Genomic DNA, 16,905 nt, shown 5'->3' with positions numbered 1-16,905 from the left:
GCTGCCGGAAGGTGCCGCCGGGGCGCCGCCGCGCTGGACTACACCTCCCAGCATGCATGGCGGGAGAAGTACTACAACTCCCGGCATGCTTCGCGGCGCAGAGCGTGATTGGATGTGCGGATAGCGCGGGGACTACATTACCCGGCGCGCCGCGCGAGGGCCCCCTGGCGGCCGGTGCGGCCGCTGCAGGCGAGTGAGGGCTGCGCTCCGGCTCCGGCTGCGGGAGCATCCCAGGGAGCGGCGGCAGGTGAGCGCCGGGGGGTAACGGCAGCTGCGGGCTCCGCTCGGGCTGCGGAGCACTGGCAGGGCTGGCGAGGGACCGGCAAGGTTCCCCGGGGCACCGCCGGGCTGAGGGAGGGCTGAGGTGCCGCAGTGCGGGACCGAGTCCCCGTGCCCGGGCTGAGGCGCGGGGAGGGCGCGGGAGGCGCGGAGGTGTCGCGGTGTGGCCGCCGCGTCCTCCCGCGCGGCCGGTCCGGTGTGTGAGGGCAACAGGTCCCGCACGGGCGGGCGGACGGCGCCTGTGCCGAGCCCGGACCCTCCGCGGGCGGCGGGACCCGCGGGCGGTTCGGCCCCGCAGCGCCCGAGCGTCACCGGAGCCCGAGGCACCGGAGCTGCTCCCTGTCCGTGTCCCCGCGGGGGGGCGAACACCCGGGGCACCGCGATGTCCTCGGAAGCCTTTCCGGGCAAACCTTGGTCTCCACTGGTGTGGAGCAGCGCTGTTACTTCAGAACCTGTGTGTCTCGAAAGGGCTCAGACAGTAACCAAAATCTGTCTTTCCATCACAAAATGCAAACTGGGCTCATGTCAAATCACGCAGGAGCCTTGGCTCTGGGATGCTTGTGCTGTTTGGCGATGAGGTGAGAAATGTTGCTTTTCCCCTTCCTAAACAAGGTGCTGTGAGCATTAAAAATCTTCTTGTGTTGCGTTTTGCTTAACCTGTTTTACTTTCTCGTTCTTGTGGACTAGAACCAGTTTTCATCTTCACAAGTGGCAATGGGACTACCTTGCAAACACCTTTCTTCTTAATTGATATTTTTCCTATTTTAAGTTACCTGTGGTTTTTAAACCCATGAGAAACAGCTGTGTTGGTTTCAATAGGATGCGTTGAATTAGTGTATTGCAATAATTGGAAGTTATTTAAAAGATTAAATAATTACTTTTAAATGATGCTTTAAGTCTGAAACCTTCATCATAGCCCGAAGTGCAACTCTTTAAAGGTCCCAAAGTAATAAATTTTCTTTCTTTTCTATTACCCTTTGCTCTCTGTCCTGCTTATGTCTTAGTTTAGGCCAGAATAGGTAGGTTCAAATAACGATGTAAACTGGTGGCTTTATCACTTCAGATGTTTAATTACACGAAGTTCAACAACTTTCCTCTAAATTCCACTGCCCTCTACTGGCTGCACCAGCGGGGCCACCTGCCCGCTGCTCTTCCCTCTCACTCTTTTTTAATCTTTTTTTTTTTGCTTGTTTATTGAGGTTTGGGGCGGGTTTTAAACTCTTTTTTAAGGTCAGAAACCCTGGAAAAGCATGCTGTTAAAATCTACTACAGTGGGATCTTTACAAGGTAGAGGAGGTTGCAGGCAGGATGATCTCCCTAAGGAGCCCTCAACTTTAGATTTCAATCTTTTCCTTGATCCAAAATAACCTTGCTGGGCTGATCTCGGAGTCACACAGCAAAGTCTAGTTTCCAAAGGCATGAAGGGAAAACAGGGTATGTTGGATTTGAATTTTCAGCCCTGAAAGTCTATATGTATGGTTGGAATATTGCTTTGATTTGCTTTTCTCAGTTCCTGGATTTTGGAGGAAATGCTGGGTTACTGTTTGTTTGTAAACATAATATTTGTGCAAATATTTTTGTAAATAAGATTACATAAAATATATTTATAAATACTCTTATATAATTATGTGTTATATTTCCACCCTTAGATATTTAATAGTTTTCTCCTTTTCCCATTCATGCTGCTCCATGTTCTACTTACGAACAAATACTTGCGCTTGAGTATTTGAATAATCTCATCTGCCTGAACAGATTTTTTTTTGCGTGGGTGAAATCAGATGGAGGATTAAGGATTTAAGAGGGAATATGAGAGTTCAACACATCTTTGATAAATAAGTTGTTCAAATGAAACTTTCAGCTGTTTCTTTTTTCTAAGCCTGTGGACCTTCATCACTGCAGTCGTGATGCATCCAGTCCTCTTCCCTCTCCAGGATTGCTGTCCCTGAAGCCACTCTTTCATCCTAGAGCTGTTCAGTCCAGCACAAGGGCTTAAGTTATTTTTATCCTTTCCTGGTGCCATGAAATGGAGCATTTTCATTTCGGGTGAGCGTGTCCCTTCCCTGTGCGATGGCAGCAGTGGGCGCGGATGATCCCGAGTTTTTGTGCTGCTCCAACGAGCTCGGCGTCTGTTTCAGCAGAGGGCAGCACATGGAGACACCAAATAATTGCGTTTCACTTGACCTTTACAGTGACTCAGTCTTTCTCCCACACTTCAGTATTCTTCCAGACAGGGTAACCCTTGGAAATAATGCGGGGTTTGTCTGAAATCCTGGGTTTGCATTTGTCTTAGCTGCAGAGTTCCCAGGCTTTGAACAGGCTCTAGCTGTCATTTTTGGCGTTGCTATTAAAAAAATTAAAGTAAGTTTTCACAGCACTCAACATTATTTTGTCCAACTGCCAGTTCCAGAGTCTTTTCTGAAGTGGGCAGCAAGTGGATGAAGGTGGAAGTCCACAAGAATTAGATCAGATCCAGCCTCTTTCATTCCTTCCTACCTGTGGGCACCTTTTTCCCCTTACCAGAACTGTGATGATGTAGGGGAATGAGAGGAAAAGGGGGCAAATTAATGGATATTTTAAGGAAAGAAGGAAAAGTTCTCAATCACCATAAGCAGAAGAAAGTGTGGCTGTTTTTCAGGTGATCCCACTGCCAACCTCGCTTCTTGTGTAGCAAAGATGTTTCCAGTGGCTACAAAAGGAAGGGTGCTGGGTCCTGCTGGGCTTCATTTCCATCCTGTACATTAAACATGATCCTTTCCCACTTCTCATCCAGGTTGTGAATGTAGTATTTTATCTTTTTTCTTTAAGAGATTTTAGATTTTTCAAACACATTGGAGGAGTATTTTGTGAAATATATTAAATTCAGTGAAAGAAAGCTGGTTTAGCTTCTGTACTTTCCTTTGCTTTTGAGTTTAACCAGTTGATTTGTTTGAGAGTGCAGTTATTTTTTTTCTTCTGAGGCAGCAAGGCTTTCAGTGTTGGAGGATACTGTCACTACCATGGCAAACAGCTAAAGTATTGAAAAAAAAGGTTAGATTGCAGCTAAATGGCAGGTATATGGGAGTTAAAAGGCCTTCTGACTCACAGATTATTTTTTTTTTGTATTATTTTTTTCTTTAGGTCAATATAAAATAGACTGCAGAGAGAGGTCTTTCAATAAAATCTCATTTCAGGATCAGCAGACTTGTTCCTTGTGACTGTGTTCTGTAGCTCAGAGAGGAGGAACAGGATGTGGCTTTTTGAGATGAGTGTTTGATCCTGTCTGCTCTCTTTTAACGTTTGAGATCTCAAAGTGTTCCTCCCTTTTGAAAGTGAGGTGGTTTCTTTGTGTTTGTTCCACTTCAGCGAGTTACTCCTTCTCCTCTTCACAGTTTCCCTAATATTACACATGACTTTTGTTTTCACCTATGAAATTTGAAATGCACTTGTGTGGTCCAAAAAAAGCTCTGTGTAAAGTTTCAGGCATCATCATCTCCCAGGGATTTAAGCTGTTGCTATAGAAGCCTAAATTCTCTTTGAGAGACCTTTCCATTATAAAGAAGTTGATACTGCAGGAAAGTTGTCATGGAAATATGCAGCAGAAAGAGAAAGGAAATCTCAATTTGATGACTGTTACACAGGCTCAGCCAACTTGAGGTGGCTTCATATCTGGAGATCTGAATCTGCAGATTCCCTTCGTTGCATTCCAGTGGGCTGGAACTACAGAACTAGAACCAACAGAAATAAATGATTTAACAATTGTATAACCAAACACACCTCTTCAGCTGGGTGAGCTTTGTCCAGATTCAGGTTTCCTCACTGCATAATAATGTCTAAAAAGGAGCGTGGCACTATTCCTTGGGCTACTTAACCCTCCAGGTGGAAGGCAAGGGTCCCTTTGGAGCTGAGTTTGGGGCTTTGTTTTGGGGCTCGTGGTGTCAGGACATTGGGGTGGGCACAGAGAGCAGCATTATCTGCAGCCAGCCTGGTTTCTCTGCTGGAGGAAACCCCTTCCAGGTGACTTTGGCAGGCCAGGGGATTTCCAGCAGCCTGGTTCTAATGGGGGATGAACTGTAGCACAGCTTTTTATTGTATTTCTGGCAATGACCACTCTGAAAGGATTTATAGAGCTGCCATTATTGAAATGAGGCTTTCAGAACCAATTTTTAAAAGATTGACTAAAAATAGTTTGTTCTGCAGGCTTCAGTACCATTTCAGCTTTGAACAGGAGCCCTTTGTGTCCAGCTAAATGATGGTATAAGCAGATTCCTCTCCATGAATTTCTTGTCCACTTATACCATCACCAAGCCTCTTTGGTTCCCTGGTTTCAAGCTTTTTTGTGCCTCTCTTACTAAAGCCTCCTGGTATCTAATAGATGTGATTATGAGTGAGCTGCCTTTAAATATCTATTACCAGTGTCACCATGGTAACTGCTGGAAGAGTTTCTTGCTGGTAGAAGGTTTCCAGCTCCCCGAGATACAACAGGGCAAAATGCTTAGGCTGTTGTTTTCACGGTTTGAATGAGATCAAAGAGGGGGAAAAAAATAACATTTCTGATTTTTAATAACAGTGGATGTTAGTGGCACTGAGAGGAGTAAGATTGATGTTGAAGTCTGTCCTCAGATCAGAGAACAGGGGAGAGTTACACGGACAGGGACAGCCCAAACTTTCCCTGGACAGCGTGCAGGCTCCTGCAGGAACAGAAAAATGTCTCTCCCTTGGCTTTTCTTTTGATACTGTCAACAAGTGAAATAATTAATCCTAATGAAGGATCCAAAATCGTGATATTCCACTTGCCACAGCATCAGGCAGAGTTGCTGAGTGACTCAGTGTGGAGTAGAAAAAATTGAGCTGGTTTGTGTGTTCTCATTTCTCTGCATTGCCAAACTGCTGCTTCTCTCTCTAGACCTTCAGCTGCCTTCAGGCCAGTGGTGTTAGTTGGGTAATACTCACAGTGACTTTCCTGCTGTCCTAGATTTCCAAATCTTCCTCTTTCCTTCTCTCACATCTGCTTTCTTTCCCAAGTTCCTGTTGTGTGGCCAATCAATCCTCCTTTGCTCTGCAATGACAGTTGTTTCTATCGGCTTCCACACGACAGATTCACTAATATCCCTCATGCAAACTGTGTCTCTCCAGGGGGCTGTTTTGCTTTCATTTATTTATTTACTTATGGTAAACAGGTCACAAACTCCATAGGGCACTTCTTCCTTTTCATGCAATCTGTTCTCTTGCTTCATTACTCTCCTACTTGAATATCTGCTGGAGATGTAAAATTATCACTTGCTTTTATAGAAACATGGAAAGCTGAGCACCTATTCCTGCTGCTCTCCCACTTGCTGTGCCTCCTGCTTTTGGCATTTAGGCCTTCTGCCTTTTGGTGAGGGAGGATCCCATTCCTGTAAGGAAATGGGACCTCGAGGAGAGGAGCAATTTGCATCCACTTTCTTTTCTGTGTGTGGGGACAACTGCCATGGCAGAGCCAGAGGTACTGTGCACCTCTCATGTCAGAGTTCTGCTGCAGGACGAGCTCATGCTGATAAAGAGTTGATATTTGTCCTCACTTGCCTTTTGAGCCACATAGTGAGATTTTATTTTTTTTTGGCTGAACTTAAAGGTGCTTATCATTGATTTCAGTTATCAGGTTTATTCCATGCCAAATTTGGACTGAGCGTTTAAAATCCGAAGCGGTTGTGGTTACTAACCAAGAAATCCAAGGAAATAATTTCATAAGAAGTGTTGAAAGCAGAACCTGGGTCTCAGAAGGGAATTTGCTTGCATTTTACCACTACTTGTTTCTTAATGGTTCTTCTGTAGCACTGTGGTTAATGCTGGAAGGATCTCAGTGTTTGGGTACTTCCAGCTTCAGCTGTAGGCTTTAAATTTCTCAAGTCTGCTAAGCTGATTTAAAAGTTCAAGCAGCAGCAAACATGTCTGTTCATACAAGCTGTCTAGAAGGAAGGAATTGCTGAACATTAATTTAGGTTCTCTCTTTTTTCTGGATTTGATTACATCATCAAAGCCAAACTTTTATGCTGCATTCTCTGGGTGCCTCCGTATAAAAATGTGCATGACTTTTGAAAAAGTGCTCACTATATGGCAGTTAAAATCAATGGGCACTGTAGACCCTTATTAACTTGTGATATTTAGTCAGTAATTTAGGTGCCTTCATTTCCTGACCTGTAAAACAGATGAGTTATTAAGGTACTGCAATGATCAACTGATTCTGTTCAAGTAGCTGTAAAAGATGCAGAGAGGAAGAACAAGATGGAAACTCAAAGTCATTGCTGTGTGGGGAATCAAACCTTACCAACAGCCTTTTTTTTCCTGAAATCCTGATCTACATTAGAGGGCTTGTAGACCTCCTGAGACTTGAACTCCTTGTGCTTCATCAGCTCCCTGGGTGAGTTTGCCCCAGTTTTGTTGCTGCTGGGCTCCCCGTGGTGCTCCCCGTGGTGCTCCCCGTGCATCTGGGCAGACCCTGCAGCTCTGCTTCCATTCAGGCACTTCCAGTGTGAGTCCTTTGGAAACAAAGCTGATACCTCAGGTCTTTTATTTGCATCACCCTTAAACCTACCAAAAAGTTCAAAGCAGTGGGACATTCCTCCACCATCCCGTTGGGGTTGTTAATTCTGAGGCAGCCTCCAGCACACATCCTCTCTAGTCCTTAATTTTCCTGTGCAGCTCTGCATTGTCAGTGATCAGCAAAAATTTAATGAAATGCTTTTCTGTTCAGGGTTCCTTAGAGGTTCTAATGGATACCTGTTGGAATTCCTTCCCTGTTAGGTGATAAAATGCAAGGTTTTCCAGCATGTGATCCCTCTGGGACAATAAGTAAGGGGAACAAGTAGGGCTGTGCAGTGTTTTGCCTGTGTAGGTAGTAAAAACTTGCTGTGCTACTTGAATATGGTAATTCTCTATGAATTGTTAATGAATGCCACGTTATAACCTATATATCAGAAAACTAACAGTGAGGAATAATAAAATATAAAGATACTCCCTTTAAGTCTTACATTTAGTCACTGAAATAAAAAAATTTGGTTAAATAAAAAAGAACACATAAATTTTACTTTACTCTTTCAGGGACAAGCATTGAGTATTACCTTTTTTGCATGTGTAGATTTATCCACATTTTGAACAGCAGAGTGACTGCAGTGAAGCTGTCCTTGGTTTGTTGCTGTATCTGATGCCTGAGGAAGTGCAGACACTTGAAAATTGCAGAGAAAAATAAGCACTGGATGAATGTGCGCAAAAGTGATCTGAGACTTTTATTTTAAATATATGGAATATGATGAGTATTCCTTCACTACACAGATTTCCTTCCTCATTTTGCCTTTTTCTGTGGGTTGGCTATTTTTTTCTCAGATAGATGTGCGTTAACTCTTCAGAGTTCTTCTCAGAAATGACAGAAATACTGAAAAATGCTGGCACGTCTTGCAGACTCTTACTTTTGAAACAGGCAGTTTCCTAATTCTATTTTTGACTGTCTTAGTGGCTGTTCCCTTGGAAATTTTAAAAGTTGTTGTCTGGTCTTCTGAAATTTTGGCAATAGGCACCAGAAGAAGCTGTTTTTCTTGTCTCCTATAGCACTTCATGTTCCATAAAACATATCTGCCTTTTCCCCCCCAGTTTATTTAATCTACTCTTTTCCAGCAACAAATATTTTCTCTGGTGGCAGGTCAAAGCTGGTGGCCAGGCTGAGCCCCTCAGGTGTAGGAGTGGGAACATGAAACTGTGAGAAGTCTCTTAAGAACAGGGAAATAAAAATAAATCCAAGTTCTCCGAGTCAGCACACACAGATTTCTTGTGCTGGTGGAGCCTTTTTGGCAGCAGTTGCAGGAGTTCACTCGTTGCATCCACCCACTTGATCAGCATCATCTTGTTGACTGAACAGCAGTTGTTTTTGTCGAAATGGAAAGTGGTGCCCCATGATTCATCCTGCAAATGTCCACTAACGGCATCAACTTCCCGACATCTGCACTGCAACTGAGAAAACAGAGAAGTTTGTATCAGTTATGTCCAAAAAGGAGGAAAGCAGTGAGTAAATGCTGTCCCAAAGCCATGGCCTGACTCCACTAATACCCACTGTCTGATGCAGACTTTCCTTTGTAATTACTTTTGGTTTTATAACTCCAGACAGCAGTGTTCCAAGCCTTATAACTGAATTAGAGACTTGCTTTAGAAAGACATTGTTATTGACATAATGGCCTTGTTTATGGAATTTCTATCCTTTGTAATTAAGATTGTTTCATGCACAAAAGCAGTTAAATACGGCATAAATATCTGTAAATGCAAAGATATTCAAAATCTTGTTCCTTGTGCAGGCCTTTTTTCCACACTGTGCATTTGCTTCTCAAATGAGCTGTGCCACTCAAAATTCTGCCCTTTGCCCATTTCATTAAGTTGTCTCATCCATATTTGTTCTTGTGAAATTGCACAGGTAGTGCAGTTTGCAACGTGAAGCCTTTAAATTCCTCAAATGCAGTATTTTAGAGGTGTATTGATTAGTGAGGCTTGATCTCATTCTCCCATACCTTGTTGCAGAATTGTGGGAGCGAGTGGATTGAGCAGAATGCAAGCAATATGTTCACTGTTACTTCGTCTGTCAACCGAATGCACCAGCTGGGTGAGAACCTGGCAGATACTTTTAAAAAGTTTATATTGCTACTTGAAATTGTTTTCTCACCCTGGCTGTGTGAAAGTAATTATGGTTCAGGCCCTGGACAGGCCACAGGCTTTCTTGATGAGCCTGGCAACTCATTTGAGCTGTTTGTTTTCTGGGCTGTTTGTTCATTTAACAGAAGGGCAGTTTTTCAATTCAGAAGGTTTTGTGCTGAATAAATCTTTGGTCTAAGTAAAGAGATCAGATAATTATAGCCATAAGTGCTACCAGCAAACCTCTAAATAAACAAATATACTGTCTGGTCTTCTTGGGTTTGGGGAAATTCTCCACCGCTATTCCAGGCTGTCTACCCAAGCTGAAGTATGTAAATGCTGTGACTGTCTCCTTATGCCCAAGCATTTCATTTTTAGGTTTGGGTCAAGTTTATATTTATCAAATCTAGCAAAAATATATTTGAGAGGGAAATACAGTAGCTCATCCTCCCTCCCCACTCCCCTCCTGTCAGTTCTTTATTTCTCTTGGCCGAAGGACAGGAAACCCTATGGAGCTGCCAAGGCTGCTGTCCCTCTGAGCCCATCCCAACTCACCAGCAGTGGCAGAGGCACCGTGCTGCAGTCCAGAAAGGGTTTTTTCCTTCAGACAAAGAAGCTTTTCAGCAAGGTTTCTGCAACTGATGTCCCTCCTCTTTGTGAGTTCTGTGTCCAGGCACCTGCAGTTGTTTGCCCCCGAGCCAGTGTCTTTCAGCTGCATCAGTTCAGTTTGGAAGGTGGTCCATTATCCCAGCAGAGGGAGTGACTTGCAGTCTCTGCACCACCTAAGTGACCTCATTGCCTATGCATGTGTTAGGGAATGCAGGGTCACTTCCTCAGGGAGGAGAAACACAGGGCATGCAGATCAAGTATCTACAAGAACTTCCTCCTTATCTGAGCTGAGAATAATCTCAAAAACTCTACATGTTAAATGTGTGAAAATACGGACTGGGTAAGTTCTGCAGTTTGTCCTGGGGTACTGAGGAAGCTGGCAAAGTAGGCTGGATAGAAGGATTGGTGCTTTGGATGTTGGCAAACTTGGAATAGCACCTGGTTGAATGTTCAGGGACTAAAAACTAGTAATGTTTGCTTGAGACCTGCCAAACATAGAGATAAATAAATCATCGTGTGCTCTGTTTCTTGTTCTGGTGTTCCTCACTCTTAAGAATATCAGAAAGTTGGATCCCAAATCCATAATCTTCAGAGGGGATTTGGCTTGGCCTCAGTCTTAAGGTGTGGTTACTCTGGGATAACAGGAGTAGTGCCAATGCTGAACTGAAACATAAATTTACTCTTGGCATAACATTAGCTCCCTTCAGGCCCCTTTGGCACCCGGAATAAGGAGCTGCAGGGGATGAGGTAAGGTTGGACTATTCAGATCCAGCAACACTTTTTTAATATTGTAAATCTTCCCTGTTTCTCTGCTAGAGGTTACTACTGTCGCATCAACATGGTTTATATACCAGGTTCATGCTGCTGGGAGAGATCCCTCTCTCCAATTCAGGGCAGAATTCCTGATCTGTAGTCACAGTTTGTGAATGTCTTTGGTCAGAGACACCAGAGTGTGACCAGTCCCCTCTCTGGGCAGTCAGATAAAGAGCCCAGTTCTAAACACTTTAGGTTTCTGTCCTTGAAATTTGGATTTGATTTATCTTTGCATCCCCTCTGTCTCCTTCAACTTGATACCATCTTTGCCTTCTTTAACTCTCTTAAAATCTCTGACCTTTTTCTTCCTGTTTTCAAACACTAAATTCTCTTCAGAAAGCTTAAGAAAGAGGAATGTTCTTGAGCACTGTTCACTCCTGTCCCTTATTTGCTCTCTTCTAAATAAAGAACAGGTTGACCCTTTTTGGACAGCTCAGAGAAGTCACTCAAGACTGATTCTATTTACTTGTGTAAAAACTTCTGTCTTAATGTATCTTCCTTCCCTGCACACACACACACACACATACACACACTTTTCCACTTTTTTGAGGGAAATGTCGTAAGGTGTCCTGGCTCTGACTGCTGGCACTCTGGGGGAGAGATTATTATTGTGGGATATAAAAGCCTCTGGAAGCTGCTTCTGTGTTTTCCTCTGAAAAATGCCTTCTCTCTATGCCACCTCCTTGCCCTTCCTCCCTGGGTATGTGCTGCATGTTTTTGCTTGATTGGATCCCGCAGCCCAGCCTGGGGTTTGTGCTCTGCCCAGTGTCCAGCTCTGCCCTTGGCATGACGGGATCCCAAAAGAAACTCTTCATCTGCTGTCAGGATTTGAAGCATCTCAGCGCTTTGTACGTAGGATACAAATTACTTTCTTGCATAAATCCTCCTTGCTTTGATGAAAATGTAATATTTGTCATTCCCCTGAGTAAGCAAGTGTGCATATGTGTGTGTGTGTGTGTGCTGACTGCCGAGGCGCCGGTGCAGCCAGCCTGCTTCCGTATGTGAATCATTTCTCAAGCAGCTCTCTGGGTCTCACTGCAATGTGGTTTTCCTCTCAGGGAAGCACTCAAGCTCTGAATTTTCAGTCTGGCTTGCACATGCTGTCAGAAGCTAGTGGGAGACAGTTTTCTTTTTAATGCAGAAAAGAGGACAAGCTTTTACTGTAAGTATTTTAATATCTTTTTTTTTTTTTTGAAGTGGGAACTGTATTATGTCTAGAAGGACTCTTGGGTCAGTGATGTGTTCTTGGAGTGAATGGACCTGCTTTGCTCAACAGCACTTTTTTTCATAGTATCTCACTCTAAAACTAAATTGAATCAAAAAATGTACGATGTAAACAATCAGCGTTAGCTGAAAATGAGATGGGGGGGTGAAAGCCATTACAACCACAAGAAAAAATCCCTCCGTGAGAGGTGGCTACTGTATTTCACTGCTGCTCAGCCACACAGATTTAGTGACAGAAGGGTTGATTGAAGCTGTTTCTGTGCCTGTTTCTGCTTTCTCCTCTGGCAATTTACGGTCGTTCTCAGACAGTTAAGTGAAGCAGCAGCACGAGCAGACTCTCCTGTGGTGTTGCATGTGCACATAGTCCAGTCAGGAAAGGGCAGAAAGGAATAAGCTGCCAAGTGAATGGGTTTGGCAGCTCGTGCCCCTGAAGGGGGTCAGTGAAGCCCTGGGGAGCACAGATACCCTCTTACAGCACCACGGCAAAGACCAGCTCAGGTTCTCAGCAGGACCCTTTAATTACAGCAGTTTAACAGTTGTCCTTAAAATTGTGCTGTGGACTGAAGCTTGATCATAATAACAATTGTAATAATAACAGCATTTATATAGCAGGTAATATGGCAAAGTTGTAGAGATGTTAATTAAGCCCTGTATGTGTAGCAGTAAAGGACTACTGGTAGAACTGGTTTGAAAACAGGGATTTTCTACCCCTTTCTCTTGTACACAGTCTAACTTCTACATGTCCCCTACTAATCCTTTCTGTTTTGAATGATTCTCTTTCTAAATTATAAAGTGTTCTCTGCCCCTGTAACCTCAGCAGGAGAGAGGATACTTGATTTGCTGAAATGGTGTTCTTTGCACAATTTGATAGGTAACTAACACACAAATACCCCATCCTAACATGCACAGAGATAGGTGCTACCCCTTCCCTTTCTTGTTCAGTTTAAACCAATTTCATTTCATTATTTAGCCCACCAAGGTGGGTCATTCAGTCCACCAGTGGTCACCAGACTCACAGTTGTAAACTGTTGATGCTGCTTCTTAAATCTGTTCTGTTCCTGTCCGTTATGAATATTTTTAAAATGCAGAAGTCCTCTGGTTTCTCCTGCAGCTCTGGGGTTGTGTCCTCATCTTTGCAAAGAGCTCTTGCTGTTGTGAGTTCACACTGTCACTCATAGAAACGCTCAGAAGTTCCCAGTTTATTAACTTCAAGTGAGCTGTTCTGCACTTTAATGGAAGATAAATATCTCCTCAAGGGACAGCTTCTGGATCTCAATTATTTCTCTGCATTGTGATGGATGGAAAGCGGGAGCCAGGGAAACATCCCAGCATGTGGCAATCTGTGAGGCTGCTCACTTGCTGCTGTGGAACAGATGTTGATTTATCTCATTTCTACTTCTTTTTCTGTGGGGTTCCTTTCCAAGGCAAATGAGTGAGTGTATCTTCATAAATATTCTGTTTAGCGAACAATTATTATCCCATTTTTACAAATGGAAAAACTAAGGCATAGGAAGATTACATGGCTGAGGGGGGACAATAACCTTTTGCTGAAGCTGAGGGTAGAATCAGGTGGAATTCCAAGAGAATGTGTTGCCTGCAATATCATCCCTCTGTGCTTTGAGGGGACAGGGAAGGTGCCAGTCTGAGCAGGTACCAGTCAGGATGATCATGTAGCCACACGCTGGGCATCTCTGCCCTTCCAAAAAACATGGTCATTCCTTTTCTTCCTTGTAGATGGATCTACCCTCTCTGCTACAGAAAAAAAATGTAATGACAGGTAATTATTAGGCAAACCACTTGTAATTATTCTTAATTTCTTCAGCAATTATGTAGCTCTTGCTCTATCTGAAATGAAACCTTCTTTTCTTCCTTCTTGTGGGTTGGCAAAACATGAAGTGACCATATGTGTCACTTGCTTTGTGCTGTGTTCACTGGGACAGTAGTTCAAAGAAACTGGATTAATGAGCAATAGCTGCCTTGAAATGGTTCTAAAATGTTTTGTTCTCAACCTGCAATATAAATTAAATCCATCTATTCGGGACAGAGTCATATTGGGGAAAGCCCTGAGTGACCTAATTCTTTATAACACTTACAACATGCTTGTAACTTCAAAAAGGGAGTTTGGAATCAATGCATCATTTTTAGCCTTCCTGAATCTTTCCTTTGATTTCAGTCTCCAAAGGATGGATTTTAGCACTGTGTAAACTGATACATTTTCCCTGCCTGCCACACATCAAAGTACCACGGAAACTACAACTTAAAAAATGCATTCTCCAAATTCTGTGCCGTGGAATCACTTCCTGGATGTAGTTTTGATGTGATTTGATGAAATTTGGAATTCCTTGCAGAACCTCTGTGTATTCATTCCACCACCAGATGCTTTCATGTGCCCTTTCCCAGTATGAGGATGTGCTGCCCCTGCCTGTCTTTCTACAAATGCCTGTTGCCACCCAGCCCTTCCAGTTGTGTTCTTCCTTGTGTGCATCCATCAGGAATGTGATGAACATGATTCAGAATTGCCACATCGTTGCTAATGTGTAGAAAATTACAGATAGCTTGGGATTTTTGTCTCATTATCCTCGTGTTTATAAGATCAGGGGTCATTAGGAGGTGGTGGCACAGTTTCTCTTCTGAGCTGTGTAGTGGTGAGTGGTTAGATAATCAGTGTGAGGAAGGAGGAGGAGGAGGAGATTGAGAATCCATGTTCAAACAGTGTAATTTAAACTACAGGAAGAGCATGTTCCCAGACATCTCCAAGAGCAGCTTTGGCTTGGGTTTCAAGCATTGGTCACTGGGCTGATGATGGTTTCAGAGAAGTAGCAAAGAGATCTGTATTTTCCTGTCTTATTAGTGGCCAGTAGTGTGGAACAAAGGCAAGAGCAATGCAGCTAAATCCATTCTTTGTCCCTTTGCACACATGGGGATCTTGTTGTAATTTCTGCATTTTTCTCATGTGACCTAACTATGAGTGAAAGACTGACAAATCCAAAACCCCAGGGAGAACTTCTGTGGAGGAGGGCAGGCAGGAGGTTTTTGCACTGCTCTCCATGTCTGGAAAATTCATCAATGACTCTAATGGTTGCTGTGGGAAGAGGATTTTATTTTGAGCAGTGTTGAGACAGGAGTTTTGCAGTTGCTGACCTGGCCTCTGGCAGTTTGGGATGGACCGGAAACCTGTCACGTGTGGCCGGCTGGGACTGTCCTCACCTTGGCCATCTCTGATGGAGTTCACACATCCTTGGAACCTTTCAGTACATTTGTATACTCCTTAATAAATACCAATTTTAGAAATTTATTGAACACACACTGAAGAAATAAGCAAGAAAAGCCTTAACACAAAATGTGAGCTGGTCTCTTACCAACCTAACCACGGATAAAGTAACTTTGTCTTTGGGAGATTCCAAGGGAATTTCCATTATCTGTGTGTTTCCATCTTGTACCATGGGGACAAGGAAAGGAACTGGCTCTGCAGGAGTTCATTATACAGTAGAGGTAGAGCCATGTGCCCTGTGAAGACAATTCTCATCTGATGCCACATTTAAAGTGCTCTTTTGAGGTTTGAGAGTTCTACAGAAGCACAATTAAAGCAAACTACAACCCAAAAGAGTAACTTTTATGTGAGGATACAACCTTCAGGCAGCCTTAGCACAGTGAAGATTTTGAAGGTAGGACTCTTTAGCTGTATTAGAGCCACTGATGGTCAAATCCTGGGACTGGTATTTGGTTTGTATTTTCCCAATGACTGGATGGGTGACCTTGGGCATGTACGTGTCTTGATTTCTGTGTGGTTGTTTTGTACCTAAAATTTATCAACATTTTTCACTCCTTGCAAAATCATGTGGATTCTGCAGCTGCCTTGCTCTATTATTATAGCACCTTTTTTTTCCACTCTTAAAAGTTAAAAAATAATAATAATAACCCCTCTAAAACCACCTTTGCTTGAGGCATGCATAAAACCAGCAGAATCTGCCCTGCTGTCTGGACATGAAAATTTCCAAGTGATGTCTTGTCTCCTGGTACTCCACCAGCAAACCATGAAAATTCAGCTGCAAATGAGATTGGAAAGGAGGTCTGCTGAGGCAGAACCTGAGAAAACTGCTCTGTGTTTGAGGTCAGGTTTGTGATTGATTCCCTTTTTTTGGGCAGCAAAAGCAAGAGAAGCCTCAGAGATGAGGTTTGGGGAAATGGGTATTTTTTTCTCTGTTTGAGTTGTGTTTGGGTGGAGGAAGGTGGTCTGGCTTGTTTGTTTGGGGTTTTTTGTGGGTTCTTAAATCTAATTGTAATGAAAACTAAGCTTTGTACCAGCAAAAATCCAGCAAGTGTCTCTGCTTGGAGGAGCAATGGAGGAAGGTTGTACTGAGACCCTCAAAGACACTAAAAACAAGGTAATAGAAATCAGAGAAAAGGGAGGGTGGATAGTTACAGAAATATTTCACACTGGGGTGAAAGGAGCAGATGTGTGAGGAAAGCTGCTAAAGATGACCAAAAGAATAAACAGTTTGTTTTTATTTGTTAGCCTGATCTTATTTCCAACTGGATTTTTATCCGTGCCATCTCTCTGCAAGTTACCAATGACTGTATTTGGACTATCAGCTTCCCTGGTTTGATTCCTAATATCAGTTAAGAAATCAAGATGAGTCATATGGAAGCATCTGTCAGGCCTAAAAATTGTTGTTTAAAGTTAATTGATGTGAAAGGCAGAAAAGAATTCTATTTTAGCCCAGCTGTCTCTCCTGCCATAGAGCTTCCTACGTGCCGCCAGAAAATGCTTTACAGTTTACTGAACTTGTTAGATATTTCTATGTTCCAGTTGATAGTTTGTCTGAAAATAGCAGAAGTTGATTAGAAGGAAAATCATATAAGCATGATGCAGATTTTACATTAAAAAAAAATCATGCTTTGATTTCAAAAAGTGTGATAAATCTTCTGGAAGAGTCTGACCTTTTGCTGTAGTGAAAAGTAACTGAATTACAGGGAAGTGGCACAGGGGACTGTGGGGTTTAACCCACCAAAGTCAGACTCCTGTCCTTTGAGGGTCTTAGCTGCAAAGTTGGTCCTTCTGGCCTCATTTTTCAGAAGTGCTGGGCATCCCCAGCTCTCTGTGAACCTGCCATCTGGCACATTACTCTCCAGATTTAGTAATGGCTTTTCATACTTCTTTATTTCATTCATGCTGCGTGGCTCTGCTGTAGTTTGGCTGTTCTGTTCTCACCCACAGACACGGGCACCAAACCTAAATTGTGTAAAGGACAATTTCCATCTCTAGCCCCTCAAAAGGGCTTTTGCTGTGTAATTTAATTTCTGCAGATATGCTAATAATTTTTATTTATTTAATAGTGTAACTCCTAGGTT

At 43.2% G+C, this 16,905-nt stretch overlaps 2 protein-coding genes across 7 annotated transcripts in view; one reads left to right on the top strand and one right to left on the bottom strand.

Moving 5' to 3' along the window:
- Positions 1-132: 132 nt before the first annotated feature.
- LOC113971361 (brain acid soluble protein 1-like) lies at positions 133-6,722 on the bottom strand. The gene is made up of 2 exons (XM_027691207.1): positions 6,563-6,722; positions 133-731 (listed from the first exon to the last, which is right to left on the bottom strand). Exons 1-2 carry the CDS (start codon positions 6,720-6,722, stop codon positions 133-135), a joined length of 759 nt encoding a protein of 252 aa, XP_027547008.1.
- Positions 145-16,905, top strand: part of SPECC1 (sperm antigen with calponin homology and coiled-coil domains 1) — an 88,272-nt gene continuing 71,511 nt past the window's right edge. For 4 of the 6 annotated variants that reach the window (XM_027690835.1, XM_027690842.1, XM_027690841.1 and 1 more), the window contains exon 1: positions 145-247. The gene's annotated coding sequence lies outside the window, so the exon portion shown is untranslated. Of the gene's footprint in view, positions 248-625; positions 858-11,387; positions 11,492-16,905 lie in introns of those variants that run through there. The other 2 variants (XM_027690836.1, XM_027690838.1) reach the window with 2 other exon arrangements.

This window comes from Neopelma chrysocephalum, unplaced genomic scaffold (assembly GCF_003984885.1).
Source record: "Neopelma chrysocephalum unplaced genomic scaffold, ASM398488v2 Primary Assembly neopelma1_82, whole genome shotgun sequence".
In the NCBI taxonomy this organism is placed as follows: Eukaryota; Metazoa; Chordata; class Aves; order Passeriformes; family Pipridae; genus Neopelma; species Neopelma chrysocephalum.
Note: the sequence above shows the minus strand (reverse complement) of the source record. Positions and strands in the feature narration are given on the sequence as shown.

Coding starts and splice junctions, on each gene's coding strand:
- LOC113971361 (XM_027691207.1), bottom strand. CDS start 6,722: ATGCACGGGGAGCACCACGGGGAGCACCACGGGGAGCCCAGCAGCAAC. Junction 732..6,562: donor CAGGAAAAAAAAGGCTGTTG/GTAAGGTTTGAT, acceptor CGAGACACACAG/GTTCTGAAGTAACAGCGCTG.